The following is a 16,723-nucleotide window of genomic DNA, read 5'->3' on the forward strand; positions in this document are numbered from 1 at the left end:
GAACGTCCGCCCCGCCCCGGCGGCCAATGGCTTTCTGAGCGGCGATCTGGCGTAGGGACTCAAAGCGCCAAGACCCGAAAGCTAACTGCACAAAACGAAAATGGACCCCCCCCCAAAGGCCTCAGTGCCAGCGGACGCTGGGTCCCTGCACAGAGCCGAGAGGGTCGCCTTCGTCCGCGCCACAGAAACCCTGGCGGCCGGGGTGAAACGGGAACGTCGTTGCTAACCGACCACACCAGGCCCAAGAGAGGCCGGCCTGGCGCACACCGCTGCTCAGCCGCGAAACTGCAGCCGTTGGTTCTCACACGTTCCCGTCACGTTCCCAGCAGGCAGCGAATAATAATAGCCGCCACTTAGTAATTGCTATGTGACACCACCCAAGAGAACCAAGGAGGCCACGTCCAGAACTGTACTCAGCACTGGCTCTCCGCCGGCGCCCGCGGTCCACTGCGATCTTACATGAACCCTCACAGCAATTCCACGGGGTGGGAGGCTTTTCCACCCGGAGGAGGACACCATGGGCCCTGCGTGCCCGTCAGAAGGCCACGCTTCTGCCCGCTGGCTGCACTTCGGGCGCACACCCACGTTAAGGCCCTGAGTGTGGCCCCGCACGCCTTGGGACCGGGACTCTGAGCCTGCCAGGGTCCCCGACCGCCGGCTCGGGCCGCGCTTCACAAGGGAACGGCTGTGCCCTAGGTCGGGGCGCCCAGGTCCAAGCTCCGGACTCAGGTTGCCTCCCGGGAACAAGCTGCGACTTCACGGCCGGGAAACGCCTGACCGGGAGGCCCGGGCGGTCCCCGCGCCCTGACCCGGCACTGTACAGTCCCGCGGGCAGGGAGGGGACCGGGTACCGCCCCTCCGGCAGCGCGCGCGACTCGGCAGCCTCGCGTGTGGCCCCGGGACAGGCCTCGCCACGGCGCCAGCCATTGGTTGGTGAAACCAGAGCAGATTCTCGCGGGCCAAGTCTAGCATTCGGCCCGTGGACTCTGACGTCCCGCTTCTTCCGCCCTTCTGCGTCCCAGAGGAGAATGTTCCCGGAAATGTTTTCGTTCCTCCCTCAAACCTGAGCCCGGGGCGGCCGGGAAGCCGCAAGGCGGGGCGCGGACTGTGACTCCGAAGGTGCCTGCTGAATCCCCGCGCCCTCCCGCCTGTGCCCCTTCACCGAATGGGGCGCACGGAGTGTGCCAAGTGGATCCTCAAATTTGCATTCTTTCGGTGATAAAATATGTTCTCGTATTTTTTCCTGATTTCCCACTAAAACCTTTGCCTAACTAAACTCCCATCCAACGGGATTTATTTCGTCCCCGGGGAGATAAATCAGGGGGCAAATTTACAGCCCGGGAGGCACCTGCCGGGCTAATGGGCCCTTCATGGAGTGCGCGGCCAGCGGGGGCGCGCGCAGACGGCGGGGGCGCTGGCCAATGGCCGGGCCGCGGTCGCCGGCAGCCAATCAGCACGCGCGCCGCCTGGGGGCCCCGCGGTTATCAGCGCGTCCAGCCCGCGCGGCGCGGCGCCGCTCCGACCGGCCCCGGAGCCGTCACCGCCGCAGCGCGGAGTACCCCCGCCGCCGCCCACCCCGTGCGGGAGCCGCCGCCCGCTCTCGCGCCCGCCATCCGCGCCGTCGGCGCCCGCGCCCCGAGCCCCCGCTGCAGCCGGCGCCCGCCGGGGTCGCGCGCAAACTTCCCGGGCCGGCGGGCGCGGGCGGCGGCGGCGGGGCCCGGATGGGCGCCCGGGCCGGCGGCGGCGGCGCCCATGGACGCTAACCGCCCGGGCGCGTTCGTGCTGAGCAGCGCGCCGCTGGCCGCGCTACACAACATGGCCGAGATGAAGACGTCGCTGTTCCCGTACGCGCTGCAGGGCCCGGCCGGCTTCAAGGCGCCCGCGCTGGGCGGCCTGGGCGCGCAGCTGCCGCTCGGCACCCCGCACGGCATCAGCGACATCCTGGGGCGGCCCGTGGGCGCGGCGGGCGGTGGCCTCCTGGGCGGCCTGCCCCGTCTCAGTGGGCTCGCCTCGTCGGCCGGCGTCTACTTCGGGCCCGCGGCCGCCGTGGCGCGCGGCTACCCCAAGCCTCTGGCCGAGCTGCCCGGGCGCCCGCCAATCTTCTGGCCCGGCGTGGTGCAGGGCTCGCCCTGGAGGGACCCGCGCCTGGCCGGCCCGGGTAAGTGGCCCACGCGCGGATTCGGCGTGGGGCGGGCGGGGGCGCGGGGCCTCCGGCCGCGCTCACCCGCCCTCCTTTGCAGCCCAGGCCAGCGGGGTCCTGGACAAGGACGGCAAGAAGAAGCACTCGCGGCCGACCTTCTCGGGCCAGCAGATCTTCGCGCTGGAGAAAACTTTCGAGCAGACCAAGTACCTGGCGGGGCCGGAGCGCGCGCGCCTCGCCTACTCCCTGGGTATGACCGAGAGCCAAGTCAAGGTGAGGCGTCTGCGGCCCGGGCGGCCCCCCGCGGGTCCCGCTGCGCCGAGGCCCACCCGCTCCCCCGCGTCCTGCGAACGGTCTGCGAACGGCCGCTGGCCTTGGCCTCGGTCCCGGGGGCGCCCAGCCCTGCGGCCGGTCCCGGGCAGAGGGGTGGCCTCGGGCGTCCCTCCGCGTCCGCGCGGCCGGCGGCGTCTCCGGCCGGGCCGCCGAGGGGCCAAGCTGCCGCGGGCCGGGTGCTTGGGGAGGCGCCGCCTGATGGGCACCCTCCACCCCAGGTGTGGTTCCAGAACCGGCGGACAAAGTGGCGCAAGCGGCACGCCGCGGAGATGGCGTCGGCTAAGAAGAAGCAGGACTCGGACGCCGAGAAGCTGAAGGTGGGCGGCTCGGACGCGGAGGACGACGACGAGTACAACCGGCCCCTGGACCCCAACTCGGACGATGAGAAGATCACGCGGCTGCTCAAGAAGCACAAACCCTCGAACTTGGCGCTGGTTAGCCCGTGCGGCGGCGCGGGGGACGCCTCGTGAGGACGCGGCGGCAAAAGGCCGGACAACCAGGGTACGGGACGCGGGCCAGCGCCACTCGCCAGCCGCCCGCGCCGAAGTGTGTATATATATTTTTACAGAATAAGTTATAAAGCGGCCTGGCTCGGGCTCGGCGTGCGTGGACCCTAGAGCGCCGGCGTCCCTGTCCTCGGCGTGGGCGCGGGATCGGGACCGCCGCTGCCGCGCGTCCTAGGAGGAATCACTTTGTATAATCAATAAATTATTTAACACGTCCCCGTCGGAGCCGTGACTCCCGAGGCTGCACCGCGTGTTTCTTCCTTATCGAAAACCGCGGACGAGGCGCGGTCGCGCGGCCCTCTGCCGGGGCCCGCTGTCCCGGGTCCCCTTGTCCAGTCTTTAGTGCCGCGGGGTCCGTGCCTTCGGCCGGAGGGGCGCCTGGGTCTGGCGCAGGTCCGGCTCAGAATCGGCACGCGATGGAGTCCTGGTCGCCTCGCGCCCCGGGTTGCCCGGGTGGCAGCATCTCGCAGGACCGAGGGCACCGCGAGGCCCGGCGCGGGGAAGGCGGCCCCGCCCGAGAACCCTCGGGCCGCCGGCCAAGGGAAGGGGCCGCCCGGGGCCGAGGGCCGCGAAGAGCCAGGACTCAGCGAGCTGGAGCGGAGCCGACGGCGGGGGGATGGAGCGGGGCGCTGGGCGCTCGGCGGCGGCGGCAGCTCCTCCGGCGCAGGCAGCAGGCAGCTGTGGCTCGCGGGGCAGCAGGTAGGACCCCTTGTCCCCGTCCCTCTCCCCAACTCCACCGGGCTGGGGCCAGGGCGCCCTCCCCAGGGCTCTGGAGGCCCGCTGTTTCGCTGGCTTAGGTGGATGAGGTTTGGGCAGATTTAAACACATTTGGGGTTGCCGGAAAAGGCAGGTGAACCCCCGCTCCTGCCCCACCCGGAGTGGTACCTTTCCCCTTTGGTGGGGGGGGGTGGTGGTGAGGGGCGCCGCTGGGCCCTAGGTCCTGCCGATGTGCTTTGCTCTGATTATGTAGGTTGAAACATGCCCAACCTTAGTAGCTACATAATTTGAAGTAGCACTGAACTCACACTGGGTGAAATAAATCAGGTTTTAAATTCATCAGCACCATAGCCCTTCTCCTGCCGTTTAATAGATTTTTTTCATCGGTAGAAAGCAGGGTTTAATTCAAACTGGGACTACAAAGAGACATCCAAAATAATTTTGCTGCCCCGGCGTCAGTTTTCTCAGGGGCCCTGGAATTTTCTTTGCCCGTTTGACCCTGGGATGCGGGGGAAGCACATCTGGCCGGTGCTTGGGCCTTGTCCTCCTCCTGGGCAGCTCCGGCCTCCACCCAGGACACCTCCCTGGATTGACCAGACCGACCCAGCCCCCCAGCCCCGCAGGGGCCCGGGAAGCCGTCTCTCTGGCCTGTCCCTCACCCCGGAATCCAAGGGCCAGGATTCCAATTAACAGCAGCCTGCGTCTGCTCTGGTTCACAGAAGACCACTCCATCCGTTCAGACTCTGGACGCTCCACGTGGCTGCATAACTGTTGTGTTAATTTTAAAAATTGAATATAAAGGGTTGTATTACTGTAAGATTTCTCTTGGAAGGCATTATTGAAAATGTTAGAAATGTTAAAGGCTGAAGTTTTGTTTTTTGGGTTTTTTTTTCTTTTGCTACATGGCTGCATCAATTTAAAAAACAGACGTTTTTCACTGGCTGGTTTTCTTTCTAAGGGAGCATTAATTTTTTTTCAAAATTTATGTGAGTGAACTATTCTTTCAGCTCAAGTTAAGAGCAAAGGAATTTCCAGTTTTAAAGTTTTGAGGAAAGCAACACATGTATGTAATCTCATTTAAACAATGCTGAGGGGTAAATCCCAGTAGTAACCTCTGCAGTAAAAATCCAAAAGATGATCTGTCTGCTCTCACGCCAGAGCTCAGTTCTGTAACAGTATACGACAGAATGAAGTCCAGGATTGCCGACGAGCGTAGCCTGCACTGCGGGCTACAGCGGGCCCGGAGCACGGGAGGAGGAAACGCAAAGCAGACGGGATATTTTCACCACGATCGATTTTATTGCTTAGGGACCAGAGCGGTCATTTCCAAAGGCCTCCTGAGTGACCAACAGCTGAAACCCCGCTGCACAGAATCGCCGTGAGCCGGCCAGAGCAGAGCGACCACAGCTTGACACAGACCCCGACGGTACTGTCAAGGACATAGATTCGGCACGTGGACGCCAGCTCACTTGCAACGGTTGTGATTTATCCAAAACAAGCTTCTACCCAGCGCCTTCACCCAGCCCAGGAGTTCTGTAGTGTTAAAGCAAATCAATAAAACGTTCGTTTGTGTTTCATCCACGGGCCCTGGGACCACCTCTCACTGCTCCGCCGGGTGCCAGGAGCAAATACGTGCAGCAGGGTTACGACAGGTCGTTAGAGGTTCGGCATCCAAGGACGCCTACAGTTTGTTTCTCTGAATATTTTTATATACAGGCCACATTACAAGCAGTTTCTATCAGAAGCAGACTAGCTATTTTTATTTCTCCCATGATATTATTGTTTTATGTAGAATACTTGGCACCATAGAACAGTAACAAAAGACAGACAAAACGGTTTACAAAATTCTTAAAAGGTACACCCGAGCTAGCTATAAACTTCACATTCAGTTCTTAATATTAGATAGAAAAAGGCCTAGGAGTCTCCAACTGCTCGTATGGATGTGCTGTGGTCGGTCTGACCCCTGACGGCTCTGCTGGGTCGTAGTACTTGTTTTATAGCTTTGTGTGTTGACGTGCACGTAACCAAACTCCTAGACGCCAATTCTACCTGCTGATATGACACTCAAGCGTTCATACTGGAAAGTATATTTAGCGTAAGTTTTGTAAGGTTTATAAATTATTTTTAAAAAGTATATATTTATATATATTTATATATATATAAAAATGGAAAGCAGCTGCAGTGTGATTCAAAAACCATGTAACATGGCAGTAGAGTGACTAACAGGGAAGGGGCCTCCAGAAGTGAAAGCGAGGGCCGCGCCGCTGGCCGGCAGAGCCCTGGCCGCCCCGCCGCGGAGGGGACCCCGAGCCCTGTGGGGTTTCTACGCCGGAGAAGCTCCTCCACGCTGACAATGATTAAAAATCGAAAACCGTGAAGTCTAAAATGCTGTCTATTAGCGTTTTGGCAACAGGACTGTGACTTATTTAAAAAATCCCAATGTTTCTACTTGATGTCACACGAGCAGACACGACAGTGAGGTATGTGAGGCTTGTCCGGAGCGCCGTCCGGGGCGGAAGCGACGTGTGGGGCCGGCCGTCTAGCAGCGGCGCTCAGGCGGGTCTGTCGATGCGGCTGTCGGACAACGTGGCTCCGCGTGCCGCAGGGAGGTCTTGCCGGGGGTCCCCTCGTGGCGCTGGCATCGCTTCCCTGCTGTGGAATCAGCCGTTTGTTAAGTGGACAGACACACCACGAAAAGCTCAGAAAGGTGAACTCGAGGGAGGAGGCATATTTACCACCAGTTCACTGCACCACACAACACTTGTGCACACGTGCGTGAGGTTTACCTGCCCCGGGCGCCATGCGGAAGGCCAGGAACACGGGCTGCAGTGGGAGAAGAGAGGCTGTCAGAACCGGGCGCCCAGACCCCGCTCCCGGGCTACCCGGCCGTGGCCCGCGGGCCCAGCGTCGGGCCCCAGTTCCCGAGGAGCTGGTGCGACTGGGCAACCAGAGGCTAGAGGCAAAGGGCCTTCGCGTTCTCTAAAGACGGTGTTGTTTCCAGATAAAGACAACGTGAAAGCTGATTTCAGGCCCAAAGAACACGGGGAAGGACAGAGCCCATCCTGGGATCCGGCCCACTGGGCAGTGTGGGCGACCGCCCAGAGGCCCCGAAAATGGGAACCGGTGAACATCTCTCATGTGGCTGATGGTGACACACGACTCGTCACCACACGCCCCTCGGAGGGGCCCGGGCCAGTCACACATACAACGTTAGTCCCAGAACAAATACTCGGTGTTTCCCCCGAGGCACTGGGTCGGTGACGCGCCGTCTCCCACCTGCACTGGCGGTGGGTGCTCACCATCAGAAGCCAGGAAAACACTCGAGTGCACGTTCAGGAAACGGCCTCCGGAAATAGCCAGCGGTGGACACAGCCTCCTTTTACAAATAGTAAAACTGTGTATTTTATTCTACTGTGACCAGTCACTTCTGCCTTCTTACCTACCTGCCTATCTAGCCCCTACCTACCTACCGTCTGGTATTTTATTAAAGTTAAATAAAAACAGACCAACTTGGCCTCCTCTGTGAAGCGGACTAAGAAGGCGGAGCTGAGGGGCAGCAGAAGCCGTCCGCCACGCCCGCCCCTCGGGCCCGGCCCCCAGCCCGCAGCGCAGCGCTGTCACCTTGTGGTCTCCCATGCAGACGCTGGGCCCGATGTGGTCGTAGGTGACAACCTTCTCCTCGCTCTCCGACTGGGAAAAGCAAACAGAGGGAGAGGCATGGGAGGCGGAAATGGTGGGGTTTCCTGGGAGAGCAGCGAGCGGGGGGCAGCCCAGCGATGCTCCGCCCGCGGCCACCCTGCCCACGTCTCCGTGGGGCTCCGGCCGGCTCAGAGCCGCCGGTGTGCCTCTGGCCCCTAGGAGGGAGGTCCAGGCAGTCCGGGCAGCACCTCGGCACCCGGCTCTCCCAGGTGGGAGGGCTCCGGCCTTGGGAGGTGGCGACACGGGCCGTTGGTGTGGAGCCCGAGCTCCCCTCTGCCTCTGGGCCGGGCCCTGGACCGTGCTCGCCGCAGTCGGGGCGGCTGTGAGCTTTCTTTCCAGCCGTGCCCCCGGCACTGAGGAAGCCCACCTGGTTCCTGTTTTCCCCGTTGCCATTTGTTTTTGACCCAGAACTCCCTGTTCAGACGAGAACAGACTCCCCGAACGCCACGCTGCCACACCCAGCGGTCTGCACCCAGTGACGCAGGGCTGTGTGCACAGGGTGCCCTCCCTCCTCCGCCAGCCTGCAGGCACCTTAACTCCAGGTGTGCGGCCAAGGGTGTGTTCCCGCAGTCAGTCGGCTCTGGCTCCAACTGGGCCAGGATTTCACATCCTCGGCTGCAGCGTCTGAGGCTATAAACTGAATTATCTTTAATGCAGTAGGAAGCTTAAAGTCAGGTTTACTTTCCAGCACCGTCGCCTGCCAGAGGCATCAAGACAGACCCCTCCGCGCAGCCTTCGCCATCACAGCACCTCCCGGAGTCGGGAAACATTCATCAAGCGCAGCGTGGTAATTTACAAAGGCAGCATAAAACTGGGGGTTTCCAAGTGCATAATCGTGAGACAGACAAACAGATTAAGCGGGCGCCGCACACCTCGCTGCGCATTCATCACCACGCCCGCCACCTCCATGCTCCGGGGCCGGGAAGCAGAACGAACACGATGCCGAGGTGACCGAGTGTGGCATGATGGATGACGCGGCGGAGGCTGCTCGCGCCACGGCCAGTGGGCTGGTAACGCCTGCCGCCCGCCGGGCAGCCCCCAGGGGAGGGCCTGCCGGGGCTCCCACCGCCCCCAGGAAGGCGCTGGGCCCTCCCCACGCTGGGCCACCCAGCCGAGCTCTGTCTCCACTGTCTGCAGCATCAAATCTCGGGCCCCGAAGCTGACGTGATGTGAACGCAGGTAGAACAGCCTGCAGTGCTGCCTTCTGCTGGGCCCGTCTGCAGCCCTGGGCAACCCCCTTCACCAGCCTACGCGCTCCTGCTGTCTTGGTGGGTTTACTGCAGGATGCCTTTTTCTCTGGAAGAGGACACTCGCCTCTTCTCTGCGCCCTGAGGCCCCTGAGGCCCCCTCTCTGGACGCAGCCCTGTGCTCAGCTCGCCTGCCGGTGTGAGCCGCTATGTCCACTGTCCACTCTCTGCTTCCTCACATGGCATCTCAGGGCCCCAAGGGCAGGCCCAGCAGAGAGGGCAGGGCTGCGTCCAAGGCCGGGCACCAGGCATGCTTGCCCGGGTCTGTGTGGTCAGGGCCAATGTCCTGTGCAGCTCCCTTCGGGAAGGCTGCTTGTGAGAGCAGCCCAGCCAGCGCCTGTCCTCTGTGATGTGCTCTGGGGGGGGGTGTGTCACAGCCGGGTGCAGGCCCTGCCCACAGGCCCTGGGGAGGGCTGCCGAGGCTGCCCCGGCCAGCCCCCAGGCCCCGTCAGAGCAAGCTCACCGCGGACCCGACGCGTCCCCACCTCCAACCAGGGCCCAGTGGCCTCCCTCCCCATGCACCCGGGGGCTCTGGCTCAAGGCAGAGTGTGGAGGGCCGGCCCACCCCGGAAAGGCCAGCAGTGGGGCCTCCTGGAGGAGGACCGCAGGGGCTGCTGAGCAGGGGGACGGGCGTGCACCTGGGCAGGCCAAGGGGGCTCTGCCCTCCTGGCTGCGTCTCTGGGTAAAGGGCCCAGGGCCCAGTGGCACAGACAGGGCTCCTTGCAGCAGCCTCGGGGGCTGTGGAGGGTGGTGACTAGAGCCCAAAACGTACTGGGTTGAGGTTGGGGGACGGCCTGGGCCGTGGGGACCTCCTGCCCGCTCCTAACTGGCTGCCCACATCACACAGAGGCCAGACCGCTGCGCTGATGAATCAGTGCACCTCGTTATTATATTTTTTCACTGATGGGGTTGACAAAACCAATACAGATATTGATTCTTTAGAGCAGACCTCTTGTGTTAAATGTGGGCATTGAAAAACCCCGGGAAATCAAGAGGCTCCAGGAAACTCAAACTCTCCCCACACCCAGTCTTACGGGGCTGCCTCCTGAGTGCTGGCCGTTTATCTGTAACTTCTCAAGCCCCACTGTGACTCTGGCTCTGATTTACAACTTAGGAAAATAAGGACGGACTTCACAGCTCCCAAGCTCTTTCGAAGACAAGAGCTCATTGACTCCCCCGAGGACACAATAAACTAAAACGATTCCTAAAGCACTGGTGACAGTTTATGCCTGTTTTGAATCCAGAAAGACACTGGAGGTCGGGCTCCATCCCAGCCCCGAGAACGGGGTCAGTGCTCATCCTGGGGCCGGTAGGAGGGCACGTCCCCTGGCCCAAGGCTCCCCACCCGCCCGGGCTCTGGCCTGCGCGGCCCTCACACTTACCCTCAGAATCAGCTCCTTGGCGGACGGGGACATAAGGACACGGTCACACCAGGCGGGGCACCGGGTGTTCATGTACTGCCTGCCCTGGCTGGAGTCCTCGCTGTATGGGTAGCTGGGGAGACAGGACAGGAAGGCACCGGTCAGCAGCCACGGGGCCCCTCCTCCAGCCCCTCCTCCGCGCCCGGGGGAGGGTGGCGTGGGCTCTGCCCCACGCACCTCAGAAAGGCCGAGCCTGTCCAGGGGGAGAACAGGCAGACGGAAGTTTCCAGAATAAAGTCAAAGGACTGTCCCACCCAGCACTTCAGATAAACCCTCCCCACGGACATGGACACGTCTATTAAACTTGGTTTTATTTTTGGAGGCGGCCTACAGCCCAACGAAAACCTGCCCGGGAGCCTACAGACGCCTGGGCCCAGACTGACGCCACACCCTTGTCCCACCGAGGCGTCCACCTCAGGAAGCGCCCAGGTGCCCGGGCCGTGGCCTTGGACCTTCGCTGTGGCAGAGTGTGTGCCTGGCCCTGACTTACTGCCCTGGCCGCACGGGCCCCGCTTCCCGCCCACCGGCCTGGTGAGGCAGCGAGGAGAGGCCTGGGGCCCCTTGGGAATGGAACCACCACAGCCGACCGACTGACATGGCGAGAAGCAGGTGGGGCCTGTGACCACCAGCTGAGCCCCCGACACCCTGACAGTAGCCGCCTGGCTGAGGCCCAGAACTCACTGGAACCTCCGGCTCCGGGCTCTGCAGTGCCCAGTGGGCCCGCCCTGGTCCATGTAAAGCTGCTCACCCCACCCCGTGGGCATTTGGATTGGGCTGCACTGAACTAACAGCAGGTGCATTTAACCAGAATGAACTAACTGGCTTTGGGGGACCCGCAGCCGTGCTCCCTGCACACCCGTGAGGACGGTGGGTCTGCTTTCTCGTGGTGCATCTCCTATGGCCTCCAATACAGTCTAACATTTTCCTTGCCAAGGTCTAATGTGCTTTTTAGGTTAGTTCCAAAATACCACGTGGTATTTGCTGTGAATGGCACTTTACTCTCTATTAAATTTTCCTGTGCTTTCAGCTGGAGGAGAAAAATGCCACTGTCTTCCTGGGCTGCTCTGTCCTGGGCACCTGCTCGCATGGGGCCTCTGCCCCTCCCCCCGCCCTCTGTGGCCGTGGTCAGGGTCCACGGAACCTGAGTTAACGGTTCTCAGCCTGCTCCATCCTCCAGAGCGTCCCACACTCTCTCCAGAAACGGCGACTTACGGCCCCAGGCCCTGCAGGAATTTAGTTCACTGAAGACCCAAAGCAGCAAACACGGCTACAAACAAAACGTCCCTAATCTCTGCTTCTAACAGCATTACCCTTGCTGACAGCACGGAGCACTGACCACCCTACAACTTCCTTCAGGGAAAAGGGGGGCCCACGGCGGGCTTGTTCAGGCACGTCCCAGCCTAGCTTGGCTGTGGTCCTGAAGGAGGGACGCTTGCCCACCCCACCCTCCCGGGAGCTTCAGGAATCGGGGTCTGCACGGGCCGACCCTGAGCGTCCAGAGCAGGATGTGCTGAGCACAGAGCAAGCCCCCAGCCCCCTCCACTGGAGGCAAAGGTCAGGGGAGAGGGCGGCCGGCAGGGCTGTGGCCAGGGCTGGGAAGGTCGTGTGTGCTCTGAGCCCACCCAAGCTGGTCCTTGACCGTGAGGCGGGGCAGGACAGGTTCACCCAGGGGGACATCTGCGGTCAACGGGAGGTCTGGAAGGTGAAGCCGGCCACCCCGGGCCTCGCCCACGCTCCCCGCCGGGCAGGGGCCGCCCAGACGCGCGCTGTTCCAGGAGTGAGGGCCGGCTCGAAGCATCCCTCGGAGACGCGGTGCAGACGGGAGCAGGATCGAGGCCCGGGGGCTTCGGGAACCACCGCGTGACCCTCAGCTGCACCTATGACGTTGTTGCTACGGGAAAGCCCTCGGGAGCCCTGGCCATCGGGGGTCCCACTGAGGCTGCGCCCCAAGCCCACAGAGCCCCCTGGGGACCTGCCTAGGGGGCAAGGTTCAGGGAAGTGCTGTGGGTCCTGGGTTAGAAACAGCACGAAAAGCCCACTCAGGTAAGTGATGGACAGTCCCCACGCACACCGCGGAGCCATCATCACAGGGCGCCAGGGCCCGAGTCCAGCCCCCCGTCCACCGCCAGGAGCTGACGGGCCATCACGGGGACAGTCAGCCTGGTAGGGAGTAACACGGAAGGGCCTGGGAGGCCCGGAGCCGTGACAAGCTTCCCCCGGGGACTTCAGTCCGTGTTCTCAACCTTGCTGCTGCTGTGGGGCCTGCCCACGTGCGATTCAGCAGGTGAAAGAAGCTGGCCGTGAGGGGCGCCCTGGCCGGGCCGGGCAGGACGGTTGGGGGCGGCACCCTCACCCCAAGGACCGGGGGCCCTTGCTGTGGACAGACTCCCGGAAGGGGCCAGCCACTCCCAGAGCCAGGCCAGGAGTGGGCGGGGCGGTGCCGGTGCAGACGGGCTGGGCAAGGCCGGTGTGGGCCCGGGAGGGGGACCCTGCCCACGCCACTCTGAGGATGGCCTGGCGCTGCCTGCCGGGGCTGCTGATGATTAATGCTCGCTGCACACGCGGACTTATCTGAAAGCAAACGCTGAGCAGGGCGGGGACGCGGGACGAGCCGCCGGCCTGGCCCCGCATGGTGGGGAGTGACCACCACAGCGAATGGCCCTGCGATAAAGCTAACAATCGCCCACCTGTCCTCCCAGCCCTTCGGGCTCCTTCCCGCAGGATGCAGGATGTGGGCAAGCGGCCCCCTTGCCAGGGCGCTGCCGACAAGGCTCGGCCTGCATCTGAGCGGCGGGCAGGAGGGTGGTGTCACCAGGGCCCGAGGCCAGCAGCCAGGCCAGGAAGGCACAAAGGCCCACTGTGTCGGCCGCCCGACTCCACAGGGCCAGCCGCCGTGCGCGCGAGACGCGGGCTCAGGAGGACCCCGAGGGTGGAGGGGGCGGGGGCCCCTGCACCTGGCCAGACAGGCCCAGTTCTCACCGAAGCGGGAGGAGGAGAATTGGGGGTGCTGCGGGAGACCCTCCTGGGCTTCTCGCTCGGGGAGAACGTGAGTGTTCCCGAGTCACGGCCCTGCTGAGGGCAGATGGGCCCGCGCAGCCAGCGAATCGGCGGACCATCCACCCATGAACGGCAGCCCCGGAGGCCGGCAGGCAGTGGCCGCACAGGAACTCAGTTTCCAAGCACCTGAGACTCCTGGGAAAGAAAAGGAGGCGGAAGGAAGCTGCACCTGAACTGGGCAATAACATTCACACTGCCATGGGGACGAGGGGCCTGTGGTCCGAGCCGTAGAGCTGACCCGGCTCTGTGGACACAGGTGCCCGCAGCGTCCCTGTGGGGTGACCGGCGGCTCCCGAGTAACCGGTGCCCTGGCCCTTCGCCCCTCAGCGCTTGCCCCCATGCCTCCGTGTGGGCCGTGTCCACCCGGGGCTAGGTGACCAGCGGGACAAGCTTCCTGGCTCCCTTCCCAAGAATCAGGCCGGGCACACAGCAGGGAGCTCAGTCTTTTTGTCCAAATGTCACCATTTTGTATTTATCGTTACAGACAGGAATCTATAGATGGTCCACAGTTGAATTATGGCCCAAACAGAAGTCTGAAAAGTGCCTCCGAATCTTTAATATAAAACTAAATGTATCCACTGGAGAGAGACAGCCTCCTCCGGCCAGAGCCGTGGGATACATTTTATCCCCGTGTTATATGTATTTTTGTCTTTTTCGAAAGCTCTCGCTGGATCTTTTTCTGTAATTAATTTGCCCAGTAAAAACCTCTTTCCCACCGTGGAGCGTTTTTGTCTGTCCTTGGGAAGGTGTGACTTTTCTCTGGCGAGGTGTGTACTCTGACTGTGCGTCTGTCCACCTCCCCTGTCAGCTTCACTCTGAGGCACACGTGTCACACAGAGCCACAAGCGCAGGGGGCGCAGCAGCCCTCCACCCCCCGGTGGCTCCCGTGCCACAGACAGCAGCCCCCGGCCCCCTGGTTCCCACCGCTCCCAGGCCCGCGGGGAGCAGCGGTCCGGCCGCTTCAGCAGCCGACATCTGTCCGCTAAAGGTGGCGTTTTGGTTACTTCCAGGTTTGGGGAGTTCTCGGCCGTGACGTGTGGACCCCCAGGGGCCCCGAGACCCTGTCAGGGGCTGGAAGGTAAACTCTATGTTTGCGACTACACGGAGACGCTACTTGCGTTGTCATGGTGTTGGGGGCGGTCCCCTCCTCAGCCCCACCCAGGCAAAGCCACACGAATGCTTCCTTGATTGAATCTCAGGCCTGGGAGACACAGTTTAGGAGTCAGTGGGACGAGAGAGGAGCATGTGGGGCGCATCCCGCCACCTCTGGGAATTCTCGAGCCTCAGTGACAGGAGGCTTCCAGCGGCGGGGGCGGTTCTGAGGGCGCGGGTGGGCTGCAGCGCTCCACAGGGACTTGGGTCCAGGGCAGGGCTGCGTGCAGGGCTGGGGGAGGGTCCGCACCACGGGAAGCCCGCTGCCACCACGTTAGTGGAAAAGGCAGCTAAGCCGGCTCATCTTCATACTTTGATCTCTTTATTTTAAAACCAACGACAGTAACTCAGAATGACACTCTACGTTAGAAACTCCCTGCTGGATGCACAGGACAGGCTTTGGTGGTCACCTCTGGGGCCCCAAATCACTGCCACTCACGCCGGGCCATCCTGGGGAGAGGAAAGGGGGGCTCCCGCGATCGGCCCAAATCCGGGTTGAGAGTGGGAGCTGCAAGCGGACGCTGGGCCGGAGGGCAGGGAGGGTGGACAGGATGACAACGCAGGACACGGAAAGCTGACCGTCGCCTTGTCCACTGCAAACCACCAGCCTCACGGTCGGCTCTGCAGCCACTCGAGGCCGGTCACACAGACAGACCAGGTGGGCACGGCTCACGCCAGCACCAGCATCACGCTCTTTGTCCACCAGTTATTCTGAGCACGAACTTAAAGCCTTTTATGTCACCAGCACATGGAAACACCACGTGGTGTTAAAGGCCTTCATTTGGCCTGGTCCCGAGCGCCGTCCCTGGCCACTCAGGGTTGGCGGGCATCATCTGGAGTGCAGGGTGGGGCCTGGAGGGTCTCTGTGGCGGGCACCCCCTGCGCCCACTAGCCTGGCCTGGCCGCGCTCCCTGCCTCTACCCCACTCCGCCGGTCACTTCGTGGTTGTCCCTCATGAAGGTGCAAACTGTGCCCGAGGCTGAGAAGAACGAGAATTGAAGGCTCTACAAACGCCTGAAACATTAGCACCTCTTCCAGCAAAGTGACACACGGCATTGAGTTACGGTCCATTAGGAGTGGGGTTCTGTTAGCCCGCGGAGAACGGCCACGACGCCTCTGCGCAAGAAACACGCCCCCGCCCCCCGGCTCTCCTTAGGAGACCTGTCTGCTCGAGCATCTCTGAGGACTGTCCCGGGTATGCGATTAGCCTCAGCCTGGAGCCACGGGGGGCACGGTGGTCTCCACTCCAGGCTCTGCACTGACCCCGCCCCCAGCCCCTGGCCCCCAGCAGCTGAGAGCTCGCCTCCACCAGGACGGGGACCAGGACTCCGCAGCCAGTTTGCAGTGAGTCCACTGCTTGGATAACAAAGTCAAAAGGTGCAGAAAGGTTCTGAAAACCAGGTGCGACGGCCAGAGGATGCCGCTCAAGACACCCTGCTCCCGTGGCACTGCCCGTTGGCACCAGGGATGCCCATGGCTCTTGCTAATTCCCCGGCTGACAAGCTGGAGCAAACAGGCCTCACAGAGAGGAAAGCTGGGTGAGGACAGGCACAACGGCCTGGGGTGCCCACTGCCCCTTGAACGGACACTGCCCACACCCCCCGTCCCCTGCCCCCAGGAGGTGCCAGAGTCCGGCAGCCAGTGAAGCACAGACCGTCCCCACAAACGCCCAGAGCCACGCACGAGGGCCCACAGCCTCGGAGCCCACGCACCTCTGTCCCGACCGCCTGGCCCACGTGGGAGGGAAGGGCCGTTTTCACAAAACGGAGTCGTGAGGATGACATGGGCCTCGGGAGCGTGGGAAGGGGCTGGCGTGGCCCTTCTCTGTGACTGAGGGGCTGCCACGTGCACACCCCGCCCTGCCCGAGGCCACGCAGACAAACGCAGACGTGGTGTCCCTCACTGACCAGCGCGGCTTCCGGAAAGGTCCCCACGGGGCTCAGCCACACCGATAGAAACAGAACCGGGAGGTTCCGCCTTTCCACCTCAGAGAGGGCAGCGTGGTGGAGCCTGGACGCAGGACAGCCCTGTGGGCAGGATGCGTAGCTGGCGGGCACCCCGGCAGACTCCTGCCTCCTTCCAGGGTGGGGACGCTGGGCACACGGGACACGACGGGCGCCTCCCCGGCCCACCTCCCCCCGCCTGCCCCTCCCGGTGCAGGACCAGGGCAGCCCGGGCGCCAGGCTCCTCAGGCGGCTCCTCAGCGGCTTCCACCCCTCAGCTCGGAGAGAAGCGATAGACGGACAGCCTGCAAGGAAACCGCTCCAGGCCAGAAGCCCCGACAGCTTCCAAGAGCGGGAGATGGCCCTAGGCTAGCAGCTGTGCACAGAGGACACCCCCCGCATGCCCCAGCAACACCCCCACCGGAGCAGGCAGTGCATACACCCAGGAAGCACACATGCATACACGTATACACATGAGTTTTGCACCACACGCACGAACTGCACACAA

General features: G+C 62.8%; 2 protein-coding genes across 5 annotated transcripts in view; one reads left to right on the forward strand and one right to left on the reverse strand.

Annotated features, from left to right (window-relative positions):
* Nucleotides 1-1,752: 1,752 nt before the first annotated feature.
* NKX6-2 (NK6 homeobox 2) lies at nucleotides 1,753-2,943 on the forward strand (the record flags this gene model as incomplete). The annotated part of the gene is made up of 3 exons (XM_081233500.1): nucleotides 1,753-2,158; nucleotides 2,241-2,413; nucleotides 2,692-2,943. The coding sequence occupies 3 exons, from the start codon at nucleotides 1,753-1,755 to the stop codon at nucleotides 2,941-2,943; spliced, it is 831 nt and encodes a 276-aa protein (XP_081089626.1).
* A 2,030-nt stretch (nucleotides 2,944-4,973) lies between these two features.
* The window catches only part of INPP5A (inositol polyphosphate-5-phosphatase A), a 180,801-nt gene continuing 169,051 nt past the window's right edge, over nucleotides 4,974-16,723 (reverse strand). The window contains exons 13-16 of one of the 4 annotated variants that reach the window (XM_081251365.1): nucleotides 10,025-10,136; nucleotides 7,318-7,386; nucleotides 6,432-6,519; nucleotides 6,209-6,348 (exon numbers count right to left, since the gene is read on the reverse strand). In XM_081251365.1, the coding sequence (XP_081107491.1) occupies nucleotides 6,439-6,519; nucleotides 7,318-7,386; nucleotides 10,025-10,136 (262 nt within the window). In that variant the 3' untranslated portion in view covers nucleotides 6,209-6,348; nucleotides 6,432-6,438. Of the gene's footprint in view, nucleotides 6,349-6,431; nucleotides 6,520-7,317; nucleotides 7,387-10,024; nucleotides 10,137-16,723 lie in introns of all 4 variants that reach the window. The other 3 variants (XM_081251366.1, XM_081251364.1, XM_081251363.1) reach the window with 3 other exon arrangements.

The sequence above is a fragment of the Mesoplodon bidens genome, assembly GCF_964165515.1.
Source record: "Mesoplodon bidens genome assembly, chromosome: 1".
Taxonomy (NCBI): domain Eukaryota; kingdom Metazoa; phylum Chordata; class Mammalia; order Artiodactyla; family Ziphiidae; genus Mesoplodon; species Mesoplodon bidens.